Below are 25454 nucleotides of genomic sequence, written 5' to 3'. Positions count from 1 at the left end.
TCAGACAACAGCTTTATAAGTGCTCTGGACTTCTCACCGCGACCACAACATCTTTTCACATGGTGCCATCACAAGAAGGTATTCATCATGAAAAGTTTTGTGAATCAATAGACTTTTACCTTTTGGGGTCAAATATCGGTCAGGTAGTCAAATATGTTTCAAAAGACTGCCACGTACGTCTCTCAAAGGAAGTTTATCCTTAATAAGTTATAGTTTGTCTAAACGTGTGTTTTTCACCAAGATATTCTCTCATACGTATTAACCAGGGGCTACTAACACAGACAACTTTTTGAGAAATCTTCTTGATCTAAGATAATTAAATGCCGGAATGGCTACTAAGAATAATTTTCAAAGCGCTTTGCCTACAGATTTTCCAGAAGAGGACAACCTGACACTTTTCCAGGACGATTTAAATTGTCATCTATTTATAGGCAAGACAATGAGCCGAAAGGTCTTTTAAAATCCTTTTCAACCTCAGAGCTTGGAGAAAGCTGTGACATAAAATATTCATTTGTTACTGGCATACCCTCTGCCCCATTTTCGCCTCCTCTACTTCATTAACAAATACGCTCTAAAGCCTGTTTTCAGTCTCAGTCAGCAAGGTAAATGGGTGTCTAGAAAGTGCATTGCCCACATAGCTTAATAGTCCCCATTTTGAGTATCACCGTGAAAGTATGCAAATAGAGCTCTGAATTTATAGCAATGATCTGACCACAAAGTCTTATGCCATAAATTCATATTTACAATCTGACCACAACACTGAGCAGCTACATGCTCCCAAGGGTTGGAGAATAATTGCACTATTTAATTATTTTTGAGTCAGTTTTGCTCTGTCCCTTATGAGAAGGCCATCTGTTAGACGGCACCGTACTTTGCCCTGTACCGCATTTCAGAACTAATAAAATCAACATCACTCCCGTTGTCCCTTTGCTCGCATCTTGATTGTGTAGCCTGTGGGTTTTCCGTAGGTGTCGGTGGTGTTTTAACAGCACAGACAGTGTTTCTCCACCTTCTCCCACCCTCTTTATTCACTTTGTTTCCCTTGAAGCTGTCCTATGGTATTGGTCCGAACAGTAAAGTCAGAGAAGGAGGATATTTGATGTGGGAAAACCAGAGTGGTCCTCCATCGACGGGCTCCGGAGTCCGCAGGCAGCTCAGGCCGGCCTCTCATCCATCATCCTGCCACAGAGTTTCTCGGGTTTTTCTCACTGTTCCCAGAGCAGTCGGCTGTGATGAAGTTGTTACTGATCAGAACTGTAGAAATCTCTAATAAATAGTTAAAGGTTATGGATTTTTAAGATTCGGGGACTCTGCTCGTGAGTGAGGTTTTGCGGCTCCTTCCAACTTCCTCATTTTGTGTTATTGTTTCTGAGATACTCTGAAGAAAATATCTCTGAAAGTGATTTTGTATCATCTCTAGGGTGCCAGTTCCTCTGCGCCCCCCCACCCCAGATGCAATTAGGAATGTATCCTGTATATCATATCTGATAGAACTTTGCTTTTTCAAAATTAATTTGAAAAACAATTGAATTTGGAAAATTAGATCAGACGTTCAGGTATAAGACAATCAGATTTGTGATATTTTTGGCTAATATGCCGAAGATATAAGTGTCAAACCCCTATGTATAATAACAGTCTAATTATCTTGCTTCAGAGGGATCCATCATTATAGTGTTTGAACTTGTTATCTGCCTACCATCCACTCCTTCTTTATGAGTGATGTTTAAAACATGTCTGGTACATTCAATGTTTTTGGAAAACCTGGACTAGACTCTAAAGAACGTTATGTCGATGGAGTTTTGATGGTTTTGAAATATCGCTTAAACTGAATGGCTCAAGATGTGCAGTCATATTAAATCAATGCTGAAAAGTTACAACGCTAATAAATTGTATTTATGCTAATGGTTGAGTCTGATTTACTGCGGCCATTAAAAGTGAAGGATCGGGCAATAGTCTTCTGAGAACAGCCATTTTCCCTGTTTTCTCTTTTATTCTTTCACAGCTCCACAAAGTGTGCCGACTCCCTCAAGAGTCCGCAGCATAAACGGGTATAGCGTTGAGGTGAGCTGGGACGAACCTGTTGTGGTGAGAGGTGTAATTGACAAGTACGTTCTGCGGGCCTACAGGGAGGATGACCCCCGATCTCCCCGGGTGCCCTCTGCCACTTCCGAGCTTGTCAGTACCAGCACCCTCACAGGTAAAGGTGATTCCTTCGCGAGTACATTTCATGAATATTCTTTTTGACTTGATTTTTTTTTAAGATTTTATTTATTTATTTGAGAGGGAGAGAGAATGTGAGAGAGAGAGTACGAGACATGGGAGGGTGAGAGGGAGAGGCAGACTCCCCACTGAGCAGGGAGCCGGATGCAGGACTCGATTCCGGGATGTCGGGATCATGACCTGAGCTGAAGATAGTTTCTTAACTAATTGAGCTACCCAGGCACCCTCTTTTTGACCTTAAATAAAAACATTTATTTTTTTTCCCCCCGTCAATGAACTACTCCTATATTTTGCTTGATTAAAAACAGCAAGAACCACCTACTGAGATGGAAGCTTATATCTACCTAGGATAAAGAGGATAATTCTATAATGTCAGTGGGCGCTTATGGACAGGTTCATCACAAGGTTGATATCCTCCTCCCCAGAAAATAAGGTCACAGATGGCCCTAGCTCTTAAACACTCCATACATCTCCTGCAGGGGTCCTAGGCATGCCTATAGGACCAGGCTACCTATTTCACCATGCAAAAATGTACTCTTTGGGACCAGCCCAAGTTCACAGCACCATTATTTATTGGAAAATTGTTGATTAAACCTAATTATGTCAAGGTAGAAGAGTATGAGACACCAGCAGTTTGATTGGCAAACCAGTGAATCAGTTTCTCATGGGCACCATGCCGGGCATGCAGCATGATTGCAGGGCAACACGCTGGTACATCACACATGTGTCCCATACTCAGATGCACGCACGTGTACTAAGGCAGCAGTTTTCAGTTTCATGAAATGTGAAAGCACATTCAGGTGGAAAGTCAGGTTTAAGCCTTTACCAAAAATAAGTAAAATGCATCAACAAATTTGATAGAGAAAAATTTTCCTCTGTCAAAGAGTTTTATAACTTGAAAAACTATATGGATTTGAGAATAGGCTTTATTATCCTTCAGTATCTATTGGTCAACCCCCTCTAGCCTTTACCTCCTTATTTAGATCCCTTGGAAACTACCACCCAAATTGATCACCAATTACACAGAATTTCACATCTTCCAGTCCCTTCCTCCCTATTTTACCCACCTGATGAAACCCAACCTGATGACGCCCATAGTTTGCCTTTGCCCAGGCTGCACATTAAAGCTAAGTAGGCGGGAAAAAAATGTGCAGTTGGTCATTACAGATTTTCAGTCCTCATTTTCAACCAACTGAGCCACCCAGGCGTCCCACAGTCCTCATTTTCAAATGGACACCAATAATGATGCCAACCCTACCATATTTCTAGAATAAGCTCCTTCTCCTATCCTCCTCATTCAATATTTCAGATTTTCCCAAACTGTCTAGTTGCTAAGCTCCCTTCCTCCTCCAACTCAACTGATAGTCTTATGTATTAGATTGTGTTAGACACCAAGAAGAAACAGAATCTGTCTTATAGGATTTCTGTCACTCTTACTGACAAACATATATATTAATTGCATTTCTCTGAGTGATAGGGTTGTTATTAGGGGTTAAATGCATTCATGTTTGCTAAGACATTTAAAATTCTTTTGGCACATTTTAAGCATTCACCATCATTATTATCTGTTTTTTCTTTTCTTTTTTTCTTTTCCTTCCTGTTTTTACAAAGCTTTCCTTATCATATCAAAAATAAAATCTTCCAAAGTCCTCTGGACCCCAACTCTTCCTGCCTTTTCAGTGATGTGACTGGTAATTTTTCTCCCTCCCAATCCTATTTTAACCTCTCTCCACGTGGTACACAAGCTATGGCCCCAGGACCAGCATCAGCAGCATCACCTGAGACCTCATTATTAATGTCAATTCTCCAGCCCTCCCACACGTGTTGAATCAGCAACTCTGGAGGCAGAGCTCAGCCATCCTTGTTTTAATAAGCCCTCCTCATCTGACACTGAAGCATGCTAAAAGTTGGAGAACCGTTGCCCAGATGAATTCTTCCCAGGACCATTCAAACTCTACCAACTCCCATTGTTAAACATAAACAAACAGACTTAAGCCAATTATTAAAAACCTTCCTTTTATCTAAATTCCTTGCCAACTATGACTCCCTCTCTTCTTCCTGAACTTGTTTCTAGCAAGAAGTATTTATGGATGTTGTCCCCGTTTCTTCATTTTATGGGGCTTCTGCACACTTGCCTTGCTAAGGACACCAACAACTTCCATATTTACCTTTCTCAAGAATACTTTACAGTGCTGGTCTCTGGTAACTCCCTAGATTGAAAACCAGTGCAATATGTTATTGGATGTTGCTATAAGATATGTCAGTCATGTGAATGGTGTATAGAGAAAATAAAGTTAGAGAACCACTGACCAATTATATTTATTTTTATATACTCAATCTGTAGAGAACTAAGGAAAAAGTCTCAACTATCAAAGCAATTTTGTTAATTTCTCTTCTGGAAACTTGCTTTCTCTTTGTCTTTTCCTTTTTCTTATTACTTTACATTCATTATTTTTATTTTAATGTTCAAAGTCACATTATTTTAGTTATATCTATATAAATAGCATCTAGTTTGATTTAGTTTTATATTCAACTTGCAGTTGAATTGGGAGTTTAGCTCATTCACATTTATTTTTATAATTCATCAAATTACTCTTATTTCTGCCATCATATTTCATACTTTCTGGTTTTGTTATTGTTTTTTAATACTTTTTAGAACTATTATTTTTAGTTCTTGTCTGTGTGGAGTATGAATTCTTTAAATTTTTTTCCTCAAGGAGTCAAAGGTATATGTGCAGTTCACAGTTGTGAAATAAAGAGACAAGGACATATATAAGAAGTAATCTTAAAGATTATGGAACATTTAACAGTAAAGAGAAAAGAAAAACAGAAAGTGAGGCAGGGGTAAGGAAGTAGAGAGCTGGATTTGGTAGAGATGGGAGGAGTGTGGAAATTGGATAGTGGCAGCTGCTTTGTCATTTGGTTGAGATAACAAGGTATTGGGAGAGGAATGTAAGTAAAGTAGGTCATGACCAGTTTTGTGATTGGTCTTAAATTAATCCCCCTTTAGCAATTCTGAATTGACTTTGGTGAGGTTGTAATGTTTATTTTTTGTTGTTAAAGTGGTATTTCTTTGACTGAGACAATGCTGGTGCTGGATGCACAAGGTAATTTAGCTTTATTGGTTCACATAAGGTTCTTTATCGGTTAAGTTGTAGTGAAATGTGTTGGCATCTTTTCATATATTTCTTTCTGTTATATAGCAAGCTCTTTTATTCTTCAGACATGGGTCCTTCTTTGGCTTGGAAGGGTTGCTGTTGTATATATCATTATTACTTCTGGTAGGAAATAGCAGTTTTCAATATTGTCAATTTTTGTAGTCCAGAACACAACTTGTAGAGTCAAATCGATCTAGGCTCAAATTCCAGCTGTGTCATTTGTTAACTGTATAATCCTAGGCACATTAAAAAAACATATCCTTGTATCAGAATTTCTTCATCTATAAACCTTTATGTTATGGAATTGTAGTGAAGATAAAAAAAAAATGAATTACCTCTATAGAATATTTTGCTCAGAACCAGGCACAGAGTGAATGTTCAACAAATTCATCTTTATACTCCTTGGTCTCTGAATTCTAAGTTATGACTTTGTAATTGTTTCCCTTTTTGTTTTCTAATTTTTTATTACAGATTCTGCTCTTTGAAACTTCTAAACTGATTTTTAAATTTTTCTGTCCATAGTTCACTTGCCCCATCCTTAAATGTACCTTCAGACTGAGTGTTTGCTCAAGAAAATTAAATCATTTTCAAATCACCTTACTAGGCACTTAGTTTCTCTTAACAAAAAAAACTTCACTGGGATTATGCCAGGTCAGCTGAGGAAAAATTGCAGTAGCCTCCTGGCAATAAATAAATCTCAACACCCTTCTCCCCAGGTTTGGTGAGGGAGGCTGAGAACCTCTAGACATTCTGTACCCAGATGGGGGTTGGGTTTGCCATGGGCTCTCTTTGCAGCAGTCCACTTGTTTTTGCCTGGTGTCCTTCCAGGTATTTCTAAACGTTTGGTCATTTCATTGGTATTCTTGTAAGGCTGTGGTTCTCCACCATGGGTGTGCACTGAGCTGCCTAGGAAGCTTTAAAAAAATACTGAAACCCAGGTTCCACCTGCAAAGAGTCTGACTTTTTGGTTTAGGATGCAGCCTGAGCCTTGATGTCTTTAATATCTGAAAATAATTCTCTTGTACAGCCAGCATGGGGAAACACTGGGAAAGGGAGAAGTTTGATACGGTGATCAAGACTTAATTTTACCCAGAAATGCTTATGGCAACTTTTATCTCCCAACCGAAATTTGAAAATGGAGGACAAAAAAAAGATAAATGTCTATATAAAAATGATAAGATATTAAAATTAAGTAGATAAAATTAGCAAAGGAAAATCACAAGACAACAAAAATTAAGTGTCTGAGTATTGCAAAGAGGTGGGAAATTATGGTCACACAAAATGCAAAAGCAAAAGGGGAAAAAAATGAATATTAACTGAGAGCACTGGAAGAATAGAGTAATGGGGCAGAATATTTACCATTCATGAATCTGGCTACCAGAGGATTAAATGAGATAAATCCCAGTAGCAGTGAAGAGTCCAAGGGTTAACAGCCCCACTCAGAAGCAAATGGGCCCCTTTGGGCTACAGGGTCTGGATTCTGTGCCCTCTGAAGGCCAGGGTTCAGAGCTGAGAGTTCTTGAAAGTTCATTTCCTCAGCTGGAGCCTCAGGGTAGAAAGCCCTGCAGTTATCACTCCAGTGTATCTTTAGACTTGTTGCAAAGGGCTCCAATTAACTCTGGTAGCTTTTACTGATTTTCCCTCCAGCCCTGTTAACATGCGAAGTTGCTTCCCAGAGAGACAGTCCTGGCATTTCCCTTCAAACCAAGGGCTGCTCAGAAAGTGACTTCACAATTTGATTTGAAATTATGTCAAGAATAAGCGGATTCAAGAATCTGCACATATACAATATTTTTTTTTCTTTTTTTCCCTTAAGATAGTAAACATACAATTTTATCTGCATAGGTAGTACAGCATTTGACATAGTGTTAGGGCTATAATTGATACACAGAAAATATTTTTTCAATTCCATTGTTAACATTGCATTGAGCTAAAAGTTAGGAGTTATATATTCCTTCTTCATAATAATAAATAATAATAATTAATAATATTTATTATTCACTGTAGTTTAGCTGAAGAGTCTATCATAATCTTTCAGATTACCCAAATAAATCTAAATTTATATAGGAAAATATGTGAAAGACATTTTAATTTATAATGGAACTAATACTACAACTTTTGTTTACTAAAATTGCTACATACAATAGACTCTGATATTCTTCTTACAGAAAGAAGTTGTGTCGCGCACTGAAGGTCTGCCTCTCTTTCTTTCTCTTCTATAGCCTGGTAGTAATAATGAGTGATTCTCAACTCTCTTGGCCCTAAAGGGATTCCTGGATTGCTTATAAAATACAGATTCTTGGATCTCCCACACAAGAGTCTGTATATTTGAGCTAGGGTTTGTAAATCTGCATTAGACAGAGTGTTCCAGTTGATTCTCTTAAAGAGAGATCACGTATTAAGGAACATGGGACAAGGAGAATGGTCAGGTGAGAAGGTATCATTTTTCACTGGCTGGGCTTGAACTTACCCTTGCTTTGTTTTCTCCTGCCCCTTGTTCCACCTGCACTAGCTTTACAGGCAGAATAATGCTAAGGACAAGTGGAGAAGTAGAGGCAGGGTTAGTAGGGTCTCTGACCCTTAAGGGCAGTGCTTCTGAAAGTCACCCAAGGAAAAGAAATGAGAATTACTAGAGATCTTCGTATCAAGACTCTGACTTAGTTGATACAGAGATGGGTGTGAGATTCTGTGTTTCTAACAAGGCCAACCTTACCGCTGCCCACCCCATGTGTCCAGTAGAAGTCACAGAGCTCAATATTTATATAAGAAATAGGAAAACAAGCAAACAATAAGTTTTAAATTTCATGATGCCCATTGGGTTTAGTGAAAAAAGATCCTGGTGCAATTCAGAGTGTGAAATATAATTGTCACCTTAGTAGTAGAATCTAATCTGCATGCATTTAAGTTACAACATTTAACTACCCATGGTGGGGGGGAGGAACCTCTCAAAATAATGTCATGGGCAAAGGATGCTATCTAATCCTGAAGTTGCCAATATCTGTTATCTGGGAAGAATGTGCAAAGAATTTTAGGTTTTCCCAATCACTGACAAAAAAGTAAAACTCATTGTTGGGGTGCCTACAAAAAGAATGGAGAACCAAGAGCCCTAGAGAATCCTTGATTAATGAAAAGTTAGAGGCACATACAAAACCAAATCTACTATACTTTATGGACCATACAAGGAGTTGTCAAGCGGACTTTAAATCATAAGTGATTTTTGCCTTATGCCTGACTTTGGAACTTAACCCCAGCTATCAGTCGCTCAGTAAGTGAGATGTTACCGTTTCTGTGGTTGTCCATATATGTATATGTACATATATACATATATATGTTATAGAAATAAAAACTATTATTATAATCATCTGAGAAATCTGCAGAGAAACGACTATACTAAAAACTGCAGGGCACCTGGGTGACTCAGTTGATTAAACTCCTGCCTTCAACTCCTGTCATGATTCTAGAGTCCTGGGATTAAGCCCCACATCAGGCTCCTTGCACAGTGGGGAGCCTGTCTCTCCCTCTGCCTGCTGCTCTCCTTGCTTGTGTGTTCTCATGTGCCCACTCTCTCTTTCCATTAAGAAAACAAAGTCTTAAAAAATAAACTTCAATGTTTCTTTTTCTGTTCAGTTGGGAATTCTTACTCACAATTGTTAAAACTGCCTATGGGTGCTCTTTGTGCAAGCATGTTATTTCTTCATTAGACAACAGCTCCAGAAGTCAAGTATCATATTTTATGTTTATTTAAGTCTTGTTCAGAACCTTGCTCAAGGTAGACGATCAATACACTTTTCTTAAGTAATGAAGAACTAGACAAATGAACAGATGCAGCTTTCTGCTACCACCTCTGTAGTTAATGAAATGTTAATATTGTTATATCCTGCTGAGTTGAGTATTGAACTAGTGGTTCTTACTAAAGTCTCATCAGTGCTATAGTTCTCTAATTTTAGGAAATATTATGCAGAATTATCACAAGTTAAACATATATGTGGAACTTAATATACATATTCTCAATGAAAAAAACATTGGCAGGGTAAATAGAATTTAAAAATTAGTTCCCAAACTTAAACTTCCTAATGGAACTCAAGTGCTATAATTTGCAATTAAAAATAATAGAAGCCTATATTGCTATAATGCTGATAATTACACAGAACAGAAAATATTCATTTATTAGAAACAAAAGCATTTATCTACTCTTTTCTAGGCTAACGCTAGATCCTACCTTTATAATCTGCTTTTATTGTTTCTTTCCTAATATTTTTTAATTGTGGTAAAATACACATAATAAGCAATCTGCTTTCATACCATTAAAAATATGGTCTCCAAAGTAGATTATTATTTTTTTTAAATCAGAGTTTTATGGGGAAAGATAATAGAGATGAGTTTTCATTTTTATTTAATTGCATTGAAGGGATCCAAATAACAGTGACCTAAACAAGATTAAGTTTTTCTTTTTTCTGGTAATAGGTGTTCATAGTCAGTGTAGGGGTGGGATGTTGTCAGTGCCAGGGACCCATCCACCTCCATCTTTCTGCTATACCATCCTAGGGAGGGGACTACTGCCTCATGGTCCAAGATGGCTGCATGAGCTTCAGCCATCCAGTCTGGTTTCCATCCAGCAGGAAGCAGGGATGGTTGAGAAAGGATATGCACATTCACTTCAAAGACATACTTCAGAAGTTATTCCTATACCTCTATACACTTATGTGTACACTAGGTATAGTCATGTGAACTTAAGTCTGTGAACTAAGTTCATAGTCACATGGCTAGATTTAGTTGCTGAGAAACATCATCCTTATTCAAAATGGCCACTTGTCCAGCTATCATTGTATTGTACTGTGGAAGAGAAGGAAAATCTATCATAGGAAGGTCCTTAGTGGTCTCTGCCACAACAAACTTCAGAAGTAAATTTTCAAAATTCATTTTGATGGTATTATTAAAAGATGAATTTTGAGGAAGTCTTTGCCATTTTTATAGTACCTCATAAATTAATATTCCATGTTTGTAGATTATTACAAACTATTTCTTTAAATGTAAATCTTGAAAGAAATGGTCTGCAAAAATTCACAGGACAAAAATATGGCCTATGACATAAATAGTAAAAATAGAAATGATGTAATGTTCCTGCTTAGCTAATGTAGAAGAATTTCATTAGGTAATGCAGTGTTGATGAGTTAATAGCTTTGTCTAACTCTGCTGAATACATAATGTGCCTGAATTACTTGTACATTGTGAAATCTCCAGATAGGCCTTTTTATAAGTTATTCATTTTCTTTTATGCAGTAAGAATCTGCAGTGCAGGGTGCGGATTTCTTTTTGGTAACATGTTGTACCATGGTTAAAAATGATGGTGACGTATAAATTTTGCTGCATAGTGATAATCAACTAGGCACGTTCATAATACTAGAAATACTTCAAGGTTGCCGGTCATATTTGATAAAGAAAAAAAATAGTTACCCCCAATTATTCTGTTTTCTAACTCCTGACCATTTTATATGTGTATTGCTGTTGGAACTAATAAAAAACTTTATATGTGTGTATAAATATTTTATATATATATATATACGTGTACATATATATATTTATCTCCATGTCCAGTGTTGTACTCAAAAAGCACCTGAGTACACACTTGCATGGATACAGGATTTCTTATGAAGCAGTTGTTTTTAAAAGGGAATATTATAGACATACACACTTGTTCATTTTGGAGGATAAGTGTGCTACTTTCTGTTTAAACACAGTAGGATTTAGTAATAGATTTGAAACTTTTAACAAATTTTAAGGTGTGATCTTAAATAATTTGCTATGAAAAGTATGCTATTCCTTTTAGTGACGTTATTTCAATCCATCTTTTTTCTTCTTGTAGAATGAGGGTTTAGGTTGAAGAACAAGAACCATAATCTTGGAGACAGAAGACTAGTAGGTTCTCAGCTCTGCTGTTAGACCTGAGCAATACCTTCTAAACTTAGCCCTGTAGCAGGCCCATCTGTACAATGGGATAATAGTATGGGATGCCCTCTGGCAGGGGACCTGGGACTCCCATCATAAGGGATGACTTTCATTTTTCTTTTCTTTTCCCACGGTCTCCCCACTTAATTGAGTCCAGTAATTTCTCAGAGAGTCCTAATGATTCCAGTGTTGACCCCTGAGGTTAGATGAAGAGTTAACATGAGTGGATGGCTTCAAACCTATTGCAGAATTAGAATGAAAATGACAGAAACTATAGTTCTTACCGAAAAGGCATTGATTAAAAATTTGAGGTTAGATGTAAGCCTGCTGAGAGAATCTTAAATGGGTAGCAATTTAAGGTCAATTAAAATCCCTGTTTAAACCTTTCCCAAAGACTGGGATAAAACCCTATGTCTTATGAAGAAAATAAAAGATAAATTTTTTTTCCTCTTTGTAAGCATCAAAATCTGTTTAGTTTTTTGATCCAAGGCATATGACTTTCTGTAATCCTGACTAGAAGTTTTAAACAAGATCGGAAAGACCCTTTGAAAAAAAAAATTAAATGCAAAAAATTAGTGTCCGAGTTTTCAAAGGATTACCATAGGTTTAGGGTAAGGGTGTTTACTGTTCCACTTTTTGGTTAAAGTGAAAACCGTCTTTCATTTTATAAATACTAGAGACCCTTATTCTCATTTACAGTATTACTGAAAAACGCAACAATAACAAATTGCCACCTTCCTAGGCTATTCAGAACCAAGGGAGAAGCAACCTGGGTGTGTTTCCAGATCTCTGTTAGACCATTAAATTTTCATCCATATTTAACAAATGTCATTATTCAGTTTCATGGGGTCACTGTGTCAAAATGTCTGTGTTAGAACTTTAATTTATTTTCAGAGGTTCCTTTAAGTAGGCAGAAAGCATGGAGTGTTGGATTGATTTACTCTCTTTAATCCATCCACTGGGTTGGTTTGCAGCTCAAAACTTATTCTGGGATGTATACTTAAAGCATTAGAATTTATCAGCACTGCCGAATCTGACACCAGAAAAGTCTCGCTCTCTTCTGCTTTCTGTCCTCTGGCTGGTTTTCTCTGAAGAGGTGGGTTCTTCCATTATGTCTCCAGGTAGCCAGAGCAGCCCTGCCTGTGTGGTATCCCTTACCAGATGGCCCTCTTAATAAATGCCTTGCTCTTGCCCACCCTCACTTTCTTGATCCAAATGTGAAATGCCAGCAAATAAATAAGAGCATTGTACTCTGATGAGTTCTCTTGAGATGGAGACAAGCCCTGGGGAGAAGAAGCTAGAAACAGCTTTTCTGTTTGCTGGACTGCTCCTAATTACTGGCTAGTAGGTAGAAGAAACTGTTTAGATAATACAGAATTTAAAGGGAAAGAGAGGGAGGGAGGAAGGGGGCCGGAGAGAGTCAGAGAAAGAGGGAGTGTGCATATTATTTCAAATGCCTTTGCTAACAGGAAAATTCTCCTGGATTGTTCAAGTCCATTTGAAATAGTGGGCGTGATCTTTGCGAGGGGACCCCAGACTCTGGTCTCAGGGTAGGCAATTGCTGTGTGCAGAGCTCACTGTCAGACGAAAAGTGCAGCAGAAATGAGTGGCTAATGAGAGGAGAGCAGCCAGTTCTTTAATTGAATTAAAAGCTGGGTGACATCAATGCAGACACCTGTCCAATTACAGACAGGCCAAGGTGTTTACCATTGCTGTACAAGCGCTTCGAAGATGACAGAAATCTTTCCGCCCACAGATTAACATAATGAAGGAGAACAGATTACAGTGGATGCCGGCCAAACACCTAGGTTGGCAGCTGAGGGTGGGCTGGGGGAGGGAGGAGGAGCCTGTTCAAGTATGTAAATAGAAACGGGCTTTTCTTCTTCTCCAAAACGTGTGTGGCTTTCAAAAGGATGCCATTTTGCTTTGTGTCTCGGGCTTGGTTTCCGGGCAGAGCATTTGTACTTGTCTGCGTTTAGTCAGAAGAGTTAATCATAAAATTCCAACGTCACAGCTGGCTCTTCTGTTGTCCTCCTGCCTCTTGGCACTCAGAGTTCTATTAGAGGCTCAAAAGCTCACACCGCTGGTGTCAGCTCCGCAATGATTTTCTCTTAGGTAGTCGGGCTGCCTCCAATTGCTAATATTTCTCTTTGGCTCCTTTGAAACTTGAGGCTAGAGCAAAGGAAAGAACATGCTGGAAATCATCCTCATTGGTCGAAAGAAACAATGTCTGTCACTTTGCCGACTCACTGGAAAGTGTAGAATGGGAATGAGGGGGTCCCTTCTAGTGGGGGAAATGGCCCAGTGACACTAAGCAGTAGGAAAAGTCTTCGTTTTTTGGTCAGGCATCAAGTGGCAGCTTTGGTAAACCATTTAAGAGCTGCTGGAGAACAGGACCAGTCAAGAAGGAGAGGGACATGTCCTTTGCGCTCAAGGAGTTCCCTAAATCATTTTGAGGGACTTTTAAATTTCAGGGTTTTCCAGGACAAGGTTCTCTTGCCCTCTGCTAGGTGGAAATCCTCAGAGCACAGAGTTTGGAGTCACCAGGACTCTCGAACTTTCTTCTCTGATGTGCTTTATTCCCAGAAATGAAGTCCCTGTCCCTATTCTTTCAGCTGGGGCTTTCAGCATGCACCAAGGCCCACAGGACTGCAATTCAAAGGGAATATACTTACTTTACTTCAAACTCCCTTGGTGTGGCATGTCAGGATTTCTCAATGTTAAGCATTAATGTAAAATGCATTATCGCTTAGCAGTGAGAGTTCTGGTCCTGCTGGTGCCAATGATTTTAATCTGGTTACCAACACTCCTGTGTTTCTTGGGATACTAACACTTTTAAGACATCAATAATGCTTACTTTATGCTTATTGAATGTTTTTTTTCAGCTCATCCTCTTCCATTATCAAAAGGGACTGGCAGGTTTCCTGACATGGTTGGGACCATTTTCTGATTTCACAGAGTTTTGTGGCTGAAAGGGAATTTGAGAGGTCATCTGGCTGGCCTGGAGTTAGGGACGGTTTGAAATTCAAAGGGAAAAAAGGCTCCTCTGTGATATCTCTCAAAGAAAGAGACTCATATCCCAGCCAATCTTAACATTTCTCACTGTCAGGATATACTTCTTTATTTTAAATACCCCAAGTGTCATAAAAGGAGATTACCCCACTTTCTCTTATTGGGTTTTCTTTTTTTTTAATTTTTTTTAAAAGATTTTATTTGTTTATTGGACAGAGAGATACATAGCGAGAGATGGAATGCAAGCTGGAGGAGTGGGAGAAGGAGAATTAGGCTTCCTGCCCAGCAGGGAGCCCAATGCAGGACTTGATCCTAGGACCCAGGAATCATGACTTGAGCCGAAGGCAGACCCTTAACCGACTGAGCTACCTGGACATCCTCTCTTACTGGATTTTCTACAGATATATATACGCAGAATACATGCAGTCCTCTTCTGCCTAGGACTCCTTTGAAATATGTCCCACTATATATTTTTCAGTATTATTTTTAATATAATGCTGAAATGTATGTTCAATGATTATCCTTCTTTCTCTTTGTCTTTAATTAAATCTAGATCTCCTATCACATTGGACTAAAAAGTCCAGATCTTACAAATGCCCTTGTCCACTTGTCATATACACAATTCTGCTTTATGTATTAACGTATGTATTACTGTTATCATTAGGAGCCTTTGAGCTCTAATATTTTCTTAGAAACCTTGTAAAGAGCATATGTATTTGATAGCATCTTTCCCAGAAGAATAGAGAAAAAGAAAGGGGAATATTTTTAGATGATGATATATTGTCATAGTAGTACTACCATTTTTTTCTTTGTTTTGGGTTTTTGTTTGTTTTTTTTTGTTTTTTGTTTTTAGGAGAGTGTATAAGCTAAGTAAGACTCTGACTCTTCAAATGAGGCCACTAGGCCAGTAACTCAATGATCTCTATGGATATATATCTCCAAGAAAACTATCTTAATTAATATCAGGGAGAACATACTTACCCTCTTTCTTTGGTGACAGCAGAACTTCTCATAACCATCAACTTTAATCCAGCTTCATAAACACTCCATATTGAGAAACAAGATGTAAACCACATGTCCCAAACAAAAATATGACTTTGTTCTGAATTGGGGAAGGTGGCTTGGTTAACCAGCCCCCTCCCAATCACTCACTGTAATCTGACAAGAGGGGAGAAAGTGCTGAATCTTGGGCATCTGGGTGGCTCAGTTGGTTAAGCATCTGCCTTCTGCTCAGGTCTTGAGCCCAGGAGATTGGGATTGAGCCTCCATAAGGCTCCCTGCTCAGCAAGGAGGTTGCTTCTCCCTCTGCCCCTGCCCTCAGCTAGTGCTGACAAATACCAGATATTTTTGAAGGATAAAATGGCTAGAAACGTATCTCACAAGATTACTTTAGTTTTGAGTATGGACTTTTGGGATTGTGGTGAAACATTAAGAAATGGGAAAACAAAGCTTATGAAATAGTTGAGGCTGTCAGGTCTGGATCTGGAGCATATTGAGAATGAAATGCTAGTGGGACATCCAGATGGGGTATATGAACTGCAGGTAGAGATGCAGAACCAGAGCTGGGGAGAGATGTGAAGTCCGTAGACGCAAATGAGAGACGGGGCTTGATGAACTCACAATGGTAAGTGTTTAGAAGAAGAAAGAAGCCTGAAGATACTACCTTGTAGAACAAGAGCTATTTAAAGGACTCTAAAGGGAAGAGAGCTAATCAGCTCAAGGAAAGAAAGTAGCTCTCAAGAGCTAAGGAAAACAACTGGGGAAATTCAGTGGCACAGAGATTGCTGAGGGAGTCAAAGCCCAGTAAGTAGAGGGAAGATAAGGATTTGAGGAAGGGTGACTTGATCTGACATTTGGAAATTACTAGTGATCTTTAAAAGATAGAAATCGGGATTTAGTGGCACAGTGTGGGCAGGAAACTGGGTTGCAGTAGTAACGGCTTGGACTGACACAGCCTCTGCTAGATCTCTCTCTTTACACAGCTCTGTGTCAAGCACTTTACACTCCTAAATTCATTTAATCTTGTTAGTAATTCTATGAGCTAAGTTCTCTACTGCCCCCAACTCACAGTTGAGAGTTGAGACCTCTCCTTCAAGGCAGGTATTCTTTTAACTGTTTACAGTTAAGGAAATTGAGGCACAGAGATCTGAACAACTCGTCCAAGCCCACACAACAAATCAGTAGCAGAACTGGTGTCTGGATCCAGGCAAACACGGTGTCTATTCTCTTGACCACTTCACCACCGCATGATGAGATGTGTAGGTGGCAATGTGTGCTTTCTTTTAAGACATCTAGTGGAAGGAGAAAGAACTTCTTAACCCACTGAGCCACCCAGGCTCCCGGACAAAGAACTTCTTAAAGCAAATTTGGAATGCGGGTCATGGTCTGGGAAGTTCAAGAAGAAGTAACAGTCCCTGTGGCAGGACTAAAGGAGAGGAGAAGATTAGGATGTGAGGCTGGTTCCAGATTAGAGGGAGCTGAATTTGGCATGAGGGAGTCATGCATGTGTGTGTGTGTGTGTGTGTGTATGTGTGTGTGTGTGTGTGTGTGTGTATTAGGTCACTGTCTCAGTGTCTTCTTTGGCCAAGAGTTAAGGTGATGGTGCCATGTGCAGCAGAGAGGGCTCAGGGGTCCAGAGCAGTGCTTGAGGAGCTGTTAGAATGAAGGCTTGGCAGCCAAGCCATCACTGGGGACTGACACGTGGGAAGTGCCCAAGTAGGCAATAGCTCTGGTCTTTGCTCATTTGATTTTTTAAAAAATTTCTATTAGGGAGAGGGAATAGGAAAACATATATATTAAATTTTGTGTTTGAAGGATGCAGGCTATTACCAGTATCGGCATATTTAAATAATAATACATTCTCTAGGCTACTGAAGGTTTACAAAATAAAGGGATATCATGACTGAGACCATCTTTTTTTAGAAGAGTGTTGATAATCGTGGCACCTGGGTGGCTCAGTCCTTGAGCAAGCCTCTGTCTTTGGCTTGGGTTGTGATCCCACTGTCTTGGGGTCAAGCCCTGCATCAGGTTCCCTGCTCAGCGGGAGGCCTGCTTCTCCCTCTCCCACTCCCCCTGCTTGTGTCCGCTCTCTCTCTGTGTCTCTCTCTGTCAAATAAATAAATAAAATCTTAAAAAAAAAAAGAGTGTTGACAATCTGTGTGGTTAGGACTAAAGGCAACTGAAAAATGTCCACAGTAAAAAACAATGGTGAACAAATATACAAATTATATTTTTGATACCTCTTTAATTCCTGGGATCAAGTAAATAAAGAGCTTCTGCCTTGATTGTGAACATTAGTAAACAAAATGTGCTTTCATTTCTACAGGTACTTTTAATTGCTGAACAAATCTTAGATATTCACCACTAAGCCAAGTTAATTCGACACCTCCATGTGTACCACTTCTGTTTAAGACAGGTGTCTTAATTAAATAAACTAATAATTTTGCAAGGAGAAGCACAAAAGCATAATTATCTAATTTGCTAATTGTTCAACTATGTTGATTTGCATATTTGTTAGTTGTAACATGAACAAATAGTTTGTATATGTGTATCCTACCGTTAAAAGTAATGAAGCCACTCTTGGGATTAGCATTTCCTAAAGTGTGTTAATAGATGCTATGTAAAAAGGACTCTCATTGAATAAGGTTGAAAAATGCTAGGTTAGAGAAAATTGAATAGTTTTATTCTGCAGGAGGTCTAGAATCCTAGAATAGGAGAATATGCATCTTAACTATCAGATACACGGTGCTCTGCTTCATGAACTATGTATGGAAACCCATCTTTGCAGGGGAACATCTCAGGGCACTAATGTTCTGAGGCGCACATTTGGGAAAATGCTGTTTCAAGTTGTTTTAACAATAAGTTGGTCTCAATTTTTTTTTGCTAGTCACTCTGTTCTGTAATCAGCACATAGGCAGGAAAATGAATTAAAGGGGCATTTTTGTTTGTTTGTTTCTGTGTCTCTACATCTCTCTCTCTCACACACACACATACACACACACACACGCACACACACACTGCTCTTTATAGCTGCTTACAGTAAACATGCAAACCTCCTTTTTCCCCCTTTTATTATAGGCATAGTGACAGGCTTGCTACCCTTCAAAAACTACGCAGTAACCCTAACTGCCTGCACTTTGGCCGGCTGTACCGAGAGCTCACAGGCATTGAACATCTCTACTCCACAAGAAGGTAAAGTAATTTCAAAGGTCTTGACTTCCACATTTCAGTTATGAATAATAAAATAGGAGAAGAGCTAAATGCTGCAAGGCCATTTGCTGGAAAACCCCAACCTAATTTGATGACAAAGTGCATTGCCAGGCCATAATTGCTCCATTTTTTGGGGGGGTGCGAAAATGAATCAAACTCCATACCCTTTAATGACATGCATCTTTAATAGCTGTAATGCAGATTAATGGGCTTTTTAATTGCTGTTACATTGTTCATGCAAGAGCCTTGTCATTAATATGAAGCATCTGAAAGATTAATGAAAGCTTCCTCATTTTACTATGGCTCAGAAGTAAATCTAGAGACAGTCTGACTAAAAAGAATTGATTGTACGGCACAGTATGAAATTGAGAATCAAACGGTTGATTTCCATGGTCTCTTTGAACTGCTAAACACCAGCACAGGCAACAATTATTTCAGTATGATGGAGCCTCGAAGTGCTGGTTGAGGCATTATTAATCACTGCTCCGTTCCTTCTGACTGAAGTCTCACTTTTGTTGTACTTGGAACTTACAAACTGTTGGCATAAATTAATGTTTCAGCAAGCATACGTTAGGAAGGCAGTGAGAAAGAGAAAATATTTTAGCACTCCAAAGTGAAAGCTTTGCTCAAGCATCAGAACGCATCGCTTCAAGAAATAACAGCCCTCCAAACACTGGAAGCATTGTTACTTTATATTTCTCTCTCCTGGATGAGAGGAATTACACATTGCTTCTACTCTCTAGCTGTCAAGTTATTTAGGAGATTTGAAAAGCTTGATCTTCTGGGGAAGAGTCAGCCAGTCTCTGTCCCTCAGCATCCGTCCGTCCTCCTTCCTGACTCCCTGTTTCCCCTTCCCTCTTGCAAATCCTTTAGCAAGTACCCATCACACAGAAGACATGAAAGAGAAAGACAGTGGCCCATGTGATGAACCAGGTTAGAGGGGTCTGTGAAATCCTTCATGTGACCTTGCCCCAACGAGAGCCTCCTCACCTTGACTACGCCATCAGTGACCTGTCATCCATGTTTTCTCAAGGTTCTCTTAGTCAAGCCTGTGGAGAGTTAAGCCTGTTTCTCTTACTGGGGTGTTGCTTCTGCTGCGCCCCATGACCCATGTGATAGTCTTCTCCTTTTTCAAACGCTTCCACCAGCCTCAGTGTGGGACAGGAATCCTTATTTTCTGGATGCCCCCTACCCTTTCTGTCCAGGTTTTGCCTAAAACCTACTTCACAGCTTTATCCCAGAGGGATTCCTAATGGCCCAGTTCACCATTCCCTCTTCATTAATTAAGGAATTCCCAAATTCCAGCTTTTTCTTAAAGTTACAGCCAATGTACCAAACCAAAGATGTATTTAGGGTCCATATTTTAAACTTTAAGTTCCTGTGAATCCGATTTATTCACCATTACAGAAAATGAACAGAACCTTATTTGAGAAAAACAAACTTACAGTGTCATTTTCATCTATAATTAACTCAGTTGATTCCATACTTGCTGGTTAATTCTACAGAAACACATAAGTTTTTTCATATCTATTTTGAACCACCCTCCCCAGCATTGCCCACCTTAGATCAAAAGCTCCTCAAGGGTAGGGACTCCTTCTGTTTAATTTGCTTTAATAGGCACAGCCCCAAGTAGAGATTACGGGTTAATAATACTCTTGATGAAGTAATGCAAGCATCAGTCAAGTGAACTAGGGTAATACTCCCCATCCATCATTAATGCAAATGCTCATAAATTCAGGACAGTTATTTAGTACTGTTCCTAAAGCAATTACTGACAAGTTGCCCACGAATCAGAAATATTTCTATGCATAGAATATCAGATTTATTTCATGATTTATTGGTTTAGGTCTGAAAAGTTTGAATTAGAAAAGTAAACTAAAATTAGACTCTATGAATCTTTCCCCCCCCCCCACAGCCCCACAGGAAGTTCAGCCACCAGTAGCCAAATCTCTTCCCAATTCTTTGTTACTATCCTGGGATCCACCCAAAAAAGCAAATGGTATTATAACTCAGTACTCTTTATATATGGATGGGATGCTAGTCTATTCGGGCAGTGAAGAGAACTACACGGCCACAGGTAAGACTCCTATAGGTATTGGTAAATAGTTTTTGTCTATGTTAGACTATGTGTATTGCAGATAGATGTAGTCTGTAATTGTCTGAAAGTGTGGTCTTTAAAATTGGGGTCCTTATTCTGTCTCCTGTCATTTGGTCCCCTTGAGTGGTCCCTAGTCCCACTCACCATGCCCGGTTGAGTCAATATCATATCAAACAAATTCTACTGTCGCATGAGTTAACTACTTTGACATCTTCATGAATGCAGGATAATATTAAGACTCAGATGTGTGACTCAGTGTCGTATGAATTTGGGGCCATTTGAGAAGAAACATAGTATATATGTTGAAATCACATTATAACGTTTGACAACACTCGAGTAAAATGAAGTAAATTGCTGAAAACTCGTAAAATGCAAGATGCCTGTTTTATGTCTTGTTGCCTGGTATCTGAATCATGCTTATATTTGTGTAGTAATTTTAGTGGCTATATATTGTATAACATTTTATATACTACATGTGACTATCTGGTAAGACATCATGAATCAAATATTGACTGAGGAAAAACTGAGGTCTAGAGATATGACGTTCTTCATGAAAGGTCACAACCAGGGAGAGACAGAGACAGGATTCATTATTTATTCAGTCCTCCACACTAATGCCAGCTGCTAAGGTTGTAATAGAGAATCAGCGGCACGTTGGCCCTCCTCTGTTGGTACTTGTGGCTTCAGGAGGAGACACAGAGATGTGGGGATGAGGTCTTTGTGGACAGAGCTATGGCATTTACCCAGTGGCAGCCTCAGGGTTTACATTTTTTTGGGTCCTCTCTAGACTGAGAACCTTCAAGAGACATGATATATTATTTTAAAAAAAAGAGCTATTACTTTAATATTTTATTCCTTGAAGTTGGATAGGTTCTGTAATACATGCTCTAGGAGGTAAGTATGAATAGTACCCCCAGGTTACGAATGAGGAAACTGAGACAGAGAAAGATTAGGGAACATCTGCAAAATTACACAGCCCACGAGTGGGATTTTGATACCAATCCAAACATTCTGGCTGTGATGGAAAGCATGTGGTTTTAAAACAAGTTACTTTCCTTCTGAGACTTAGTTTCTGAATTTGTAAAATGGCAACAACTATGGTTTTCAAGATTTTAAAGAGAACTAGAGCTATAAATAAGACACCTAACATGTTCTTAGCACTTAGTAAAGAGAATACTCTTAATTCCTGTAGAATACAGAGTTCATGTTTTAAACTTTAAAAAAATGGACTAATCTTGGGATGCCCGGGTGGCTCAGTTGGTTAAGCAGCTGCCTTCGGCTCAGGTCATGATCCCAGCGTCCAGGGATCAAGTCCCACATCGGGCTCCTTTCTCCACAGAGAGCCTGCTTCTCCCTCTGCCACTCTGTCTGCCTGTGCTCTCTCTCTCTCTCTCTCTCTCTCTCTGACAAATAAATAAATAAAATCTTAAAAAAAATGGACTAATCTTACCCGAACAATATCTGAAAGCATTATTTTAATTAAATATTACAGACCAAAGAAATTACTTCAAATAAAATGAAAATGTTTTATGGAATGAACTATACACATGAGTTAATAATTAATATAAGACACTTCTGTAGGACCCAAAAAATGTCATCATGCATAATAGGAAAACACATCTTTTAGGCCCAGTAAAGACATTTCCTTTGAGAAGCCTTCTCTGATTCCCAAGTAAGAGTTGATCTAATGAAGATATGCTCTTTGGGAACCTGTGTGCCCCCTCTTTTTTGTGTGTGTTATCTTTGAATAAGGGTACTTATTTACTTGTCAGTTTGTCCTTCTGAACCCCAAGCTTCAAAGACATGACTATAAGTGTCTAGTTCATTACTGTATCTCTAGGATTTATCACAGAGTGGGTATAGACAGTGTTGAATAAATGAATGAATAAAGTTGGGTGATTGCTGGGAACAGAAAAAGAAGCTAGCAAAGGGGAAATTCTGGAGGGTAGGAGTATGGTGGGAAAGAAAAAGTTACAGAGAAAAGGAAAAAGAAAAGTAGAAAAAGAAACTAAGATACCTTTCAAGGGTAGACATGAGTGCTGGCCCAGTCCATAGGGAAGTTGTGTGGCTGACGGCAGGTCTCAAAATGTAAACCTTGACTATTTCCAAATTGTGCAGAAGGTCGTATGTGGTGATGCTGTGCACAGTCAGAAGAGCAGAATGGGGACGACAGGAGCCCAGCATTCACATTGATTTCCAATACTACTTCCAAAATGCTATGAATTCTGTATTTTGTTTGACTGAAGCACCAACAGAACCATATGACTGGTGTCTACAGTGAAAAATCTTGGCAAATGTTAACATAGTGGATTAGTACAATAGATGCCCCCAAATAGAATACAATGTAAAGAACGGGAGATATTTTTGTAGTGTCCACAACCATCTTCTCCCACCACAGAGATAAGAGATTCTTTAATGGTTCTCATTTTTAATGTAGATTTTTAAAGATTAAATCTTAGGTATTATTATTATTATTATATTTTTACTCTAGCCTTCTTGGCTTCTAATAAGCAACTGGATTTCTTGCTGTTCTCATCCCCAAATAGCAGAAGATACAAGGCACATTGAGACCGCAACACAAAGGAGAGAAAGGAAGCCAATAACATTATGATGGGATTCAAAGTCATGCATGATTGTTCTAACATTAGAGCTAGTAAAACCAAGCCTGGGGAGGTTAAGGAATTCTAACCCATATCAGGGGAACCACTTCAAATCTAGATCTGATTGGCCCCAGAGGCCATGCTTTCATTCTTTCCACATTCTGTTACTCAAATTATTACATATTATCTTATTTTTTTCATAAATAAATCTTATATATTATTACACATTCCTATAATGTGTAAATGTTTTATGTAAATACGTAAATTATCAACACATTAACATAAACATATCATGTAAATATGCAAATATTTACACCACATGTGAATGCTACATAATATATAAACATTAAATATTTACATAAATAATTATTACAAATTATTATATATGATTGTATTTTTTCCTCTGAACAACACTGACAGGGTGACCAAAGCCTGATTGCAAACCCCAGAGCACCCGTGTTATTCTTTTTTGGGCTGCCATAACAAAATACCACAGACTGGCTGGCTTAAACAACAGAAATTTATTTCTCACAGTTCTGGAGACTAGAAGTCCAAGATCAAGGTGTTGGCAGGTTTGGTTTCTCTCGAGGCCTCTCTGCTGGGCTAGCAGACAGCTGCCTTCTCACCACGTCCTCCCAAGGTCTTTCTCCTGTGCGCGCAGACCTTTCTTACCTGGTCTCTAGTCCTGTTGGATTAGGGTCCCACCCTTGTGATCTATTTAACCTTAATCACCTCTTCAAAAGTCCCATTTCTGAATATAGTCACATTGAGAGTTAGAGTCTCAAAATATGAATTTGGGGGAACACAATTCAGTCCATAGCAGCCTCTAAAGGGAGTGTTTTCTTCTACTATGAGGGTAGACTGAATGCCCACTTCTGTATAGATTCTCAAGTCATGTGAGGATTGAAGAAAGTGACCTTAGGATCCCTTTCAGCTCAAAGATTTTGTATCTGTAACAGGCCCTAATTCCAGGTCATTTACTCTTCGAAGTCTACCTGTCCACTGGGAATCGCAGAGAAGACACAAGGAGAAAGGGAATCTGTCTGAAATCAGCCAGGAGAAGGCTGATAGAGGACCTTGCCCTGGTCATTTGAACAGGTTCTAGCCTGTCCAGACACTGAATCTGGGTCATGTTCCAATGTCAGATGCATCCATGACGTCACTGGTACTTGTTGCTTGCCCCTGTGACCTTTCCCTGCGGAGCGTGGTTTGGGGGCGGAGCGTCCCCAGGTGAGGGCTGGTGCTGTCAGCAGCTGTGAGAGTCTAGGACTACCAGAGCGGGTCTCTTCACTGCTGAAATGCCGATTCACAGGGAGACAGAGAAATGGAAGATGCAGTCTCATGGAGTAGAGAAATAATTGATAATAGTATTTTTCAATTATAAAAGTACTATATGCTTATTGGAGATAATTTAAAACATCCAGATGTCTAATACCTGAGAATCCCACCATACCGATAGAAACTCAGTATAAGACATAATTCCTGCTAGTACCTTATTCATGTTCACAAAATTGATCTGTAATGTATAATGTTGAACCCTTGCATATTCCCTCACTATGACTCTATCCCACTTTAGGAGGCATTTTTCCTGAAAATATTTTTTTAAATATTTTAATACTAACATATATCCCATCCAAATGTATGCTAATACATACATTAACCACTTGAAAGAGTTCAAATTTCTAATTTATCTCTCCTCTTAATATGTTGTGACAAATATTATTGTATGTAATCTTATTTATTAGATTCCCAAAGGGGAACAGCTAAGTCAAAGGTAGTGAACCTTTCCAAAATATTGGATATACATTTTCCTACTGTTTCCCAGAAAAGTTCATCAGCAGGGCATGTTACATTCTTAAGTCTTTGATAATTTTGCAAGCAAAAAATGTTATTTTCTTTTTGTTGCATGTTGAACTACTAGGTAGAGGGTATACTTTTTGCATGTTTCTTAGAGATTTATTCTGTACTTTCATTCAGCTGATTACAGCCTTGATGACCAAAGACTTAATAGGTGAGGAATAATTTTGAAACTTCCTAAAGAGCTGTGTTTGATATTCTGTTTTCCCTAGTTGTAATAGTCTGCACTATTTAAAATTCCTTGTCTTCTACCCTATCAAAAACTTCCTTAATAACCTGGTTTTGGTGTCCTCCTAAATATTCACAGTATCACTTTTTTTTTTTTTTTTTTTTTTTTTTTTTTTTTTTTTTTTT

At 38.8% G+C, this 25454-nt stretch overlaps 1 protein-coding gene across 1 annotated transcript in view; it reads left to right on the top strand.

Annotated features, from left to right (window-relative positions):
• LOC111151119 (usherin) overlaps positions 1–25454 on the top strand; it is a 680307-nt gene that overhangs the window by 282240 nt on the left and 372613 nt on the right. Inside the window, exons 29-31 of the mRNA XM_022508904.1 lie at positions 2003–2197; positions 18414–18527; positions 20461–20622. Of these exons, the coding sequence (XP_022364612.1) occupies positions 2003–2197; positions 18414–18527; positions 20461–20622 (471 nt within the window). The remainder of the gene's footprint in view (positions 1–2002; positions 2198–18413; positions 18528–20460; positions 20623–25454) is intronic.

This window comes from Enhydra lutris, unplaced genomic scaffold, assembly GCF_002288905.1.
Source record: "Enhydra lutris kenyoni isolate GAN:26980312 unplaced genomic scaffold, ASM228890v2 scaffoldscaffold25, whole genome shotgun sequence".
NCBI classification, from domain to species: Eukaryota; Metazoa; Chordata; class Mammalia; order Carnivora; family Mustelidae; genus Enhydra; species Enhydra lutris.
Note: the sequence above shows the minus strand (reverse complement) of the source record. Positions and strands in the feature narration are given on the sequence as shown.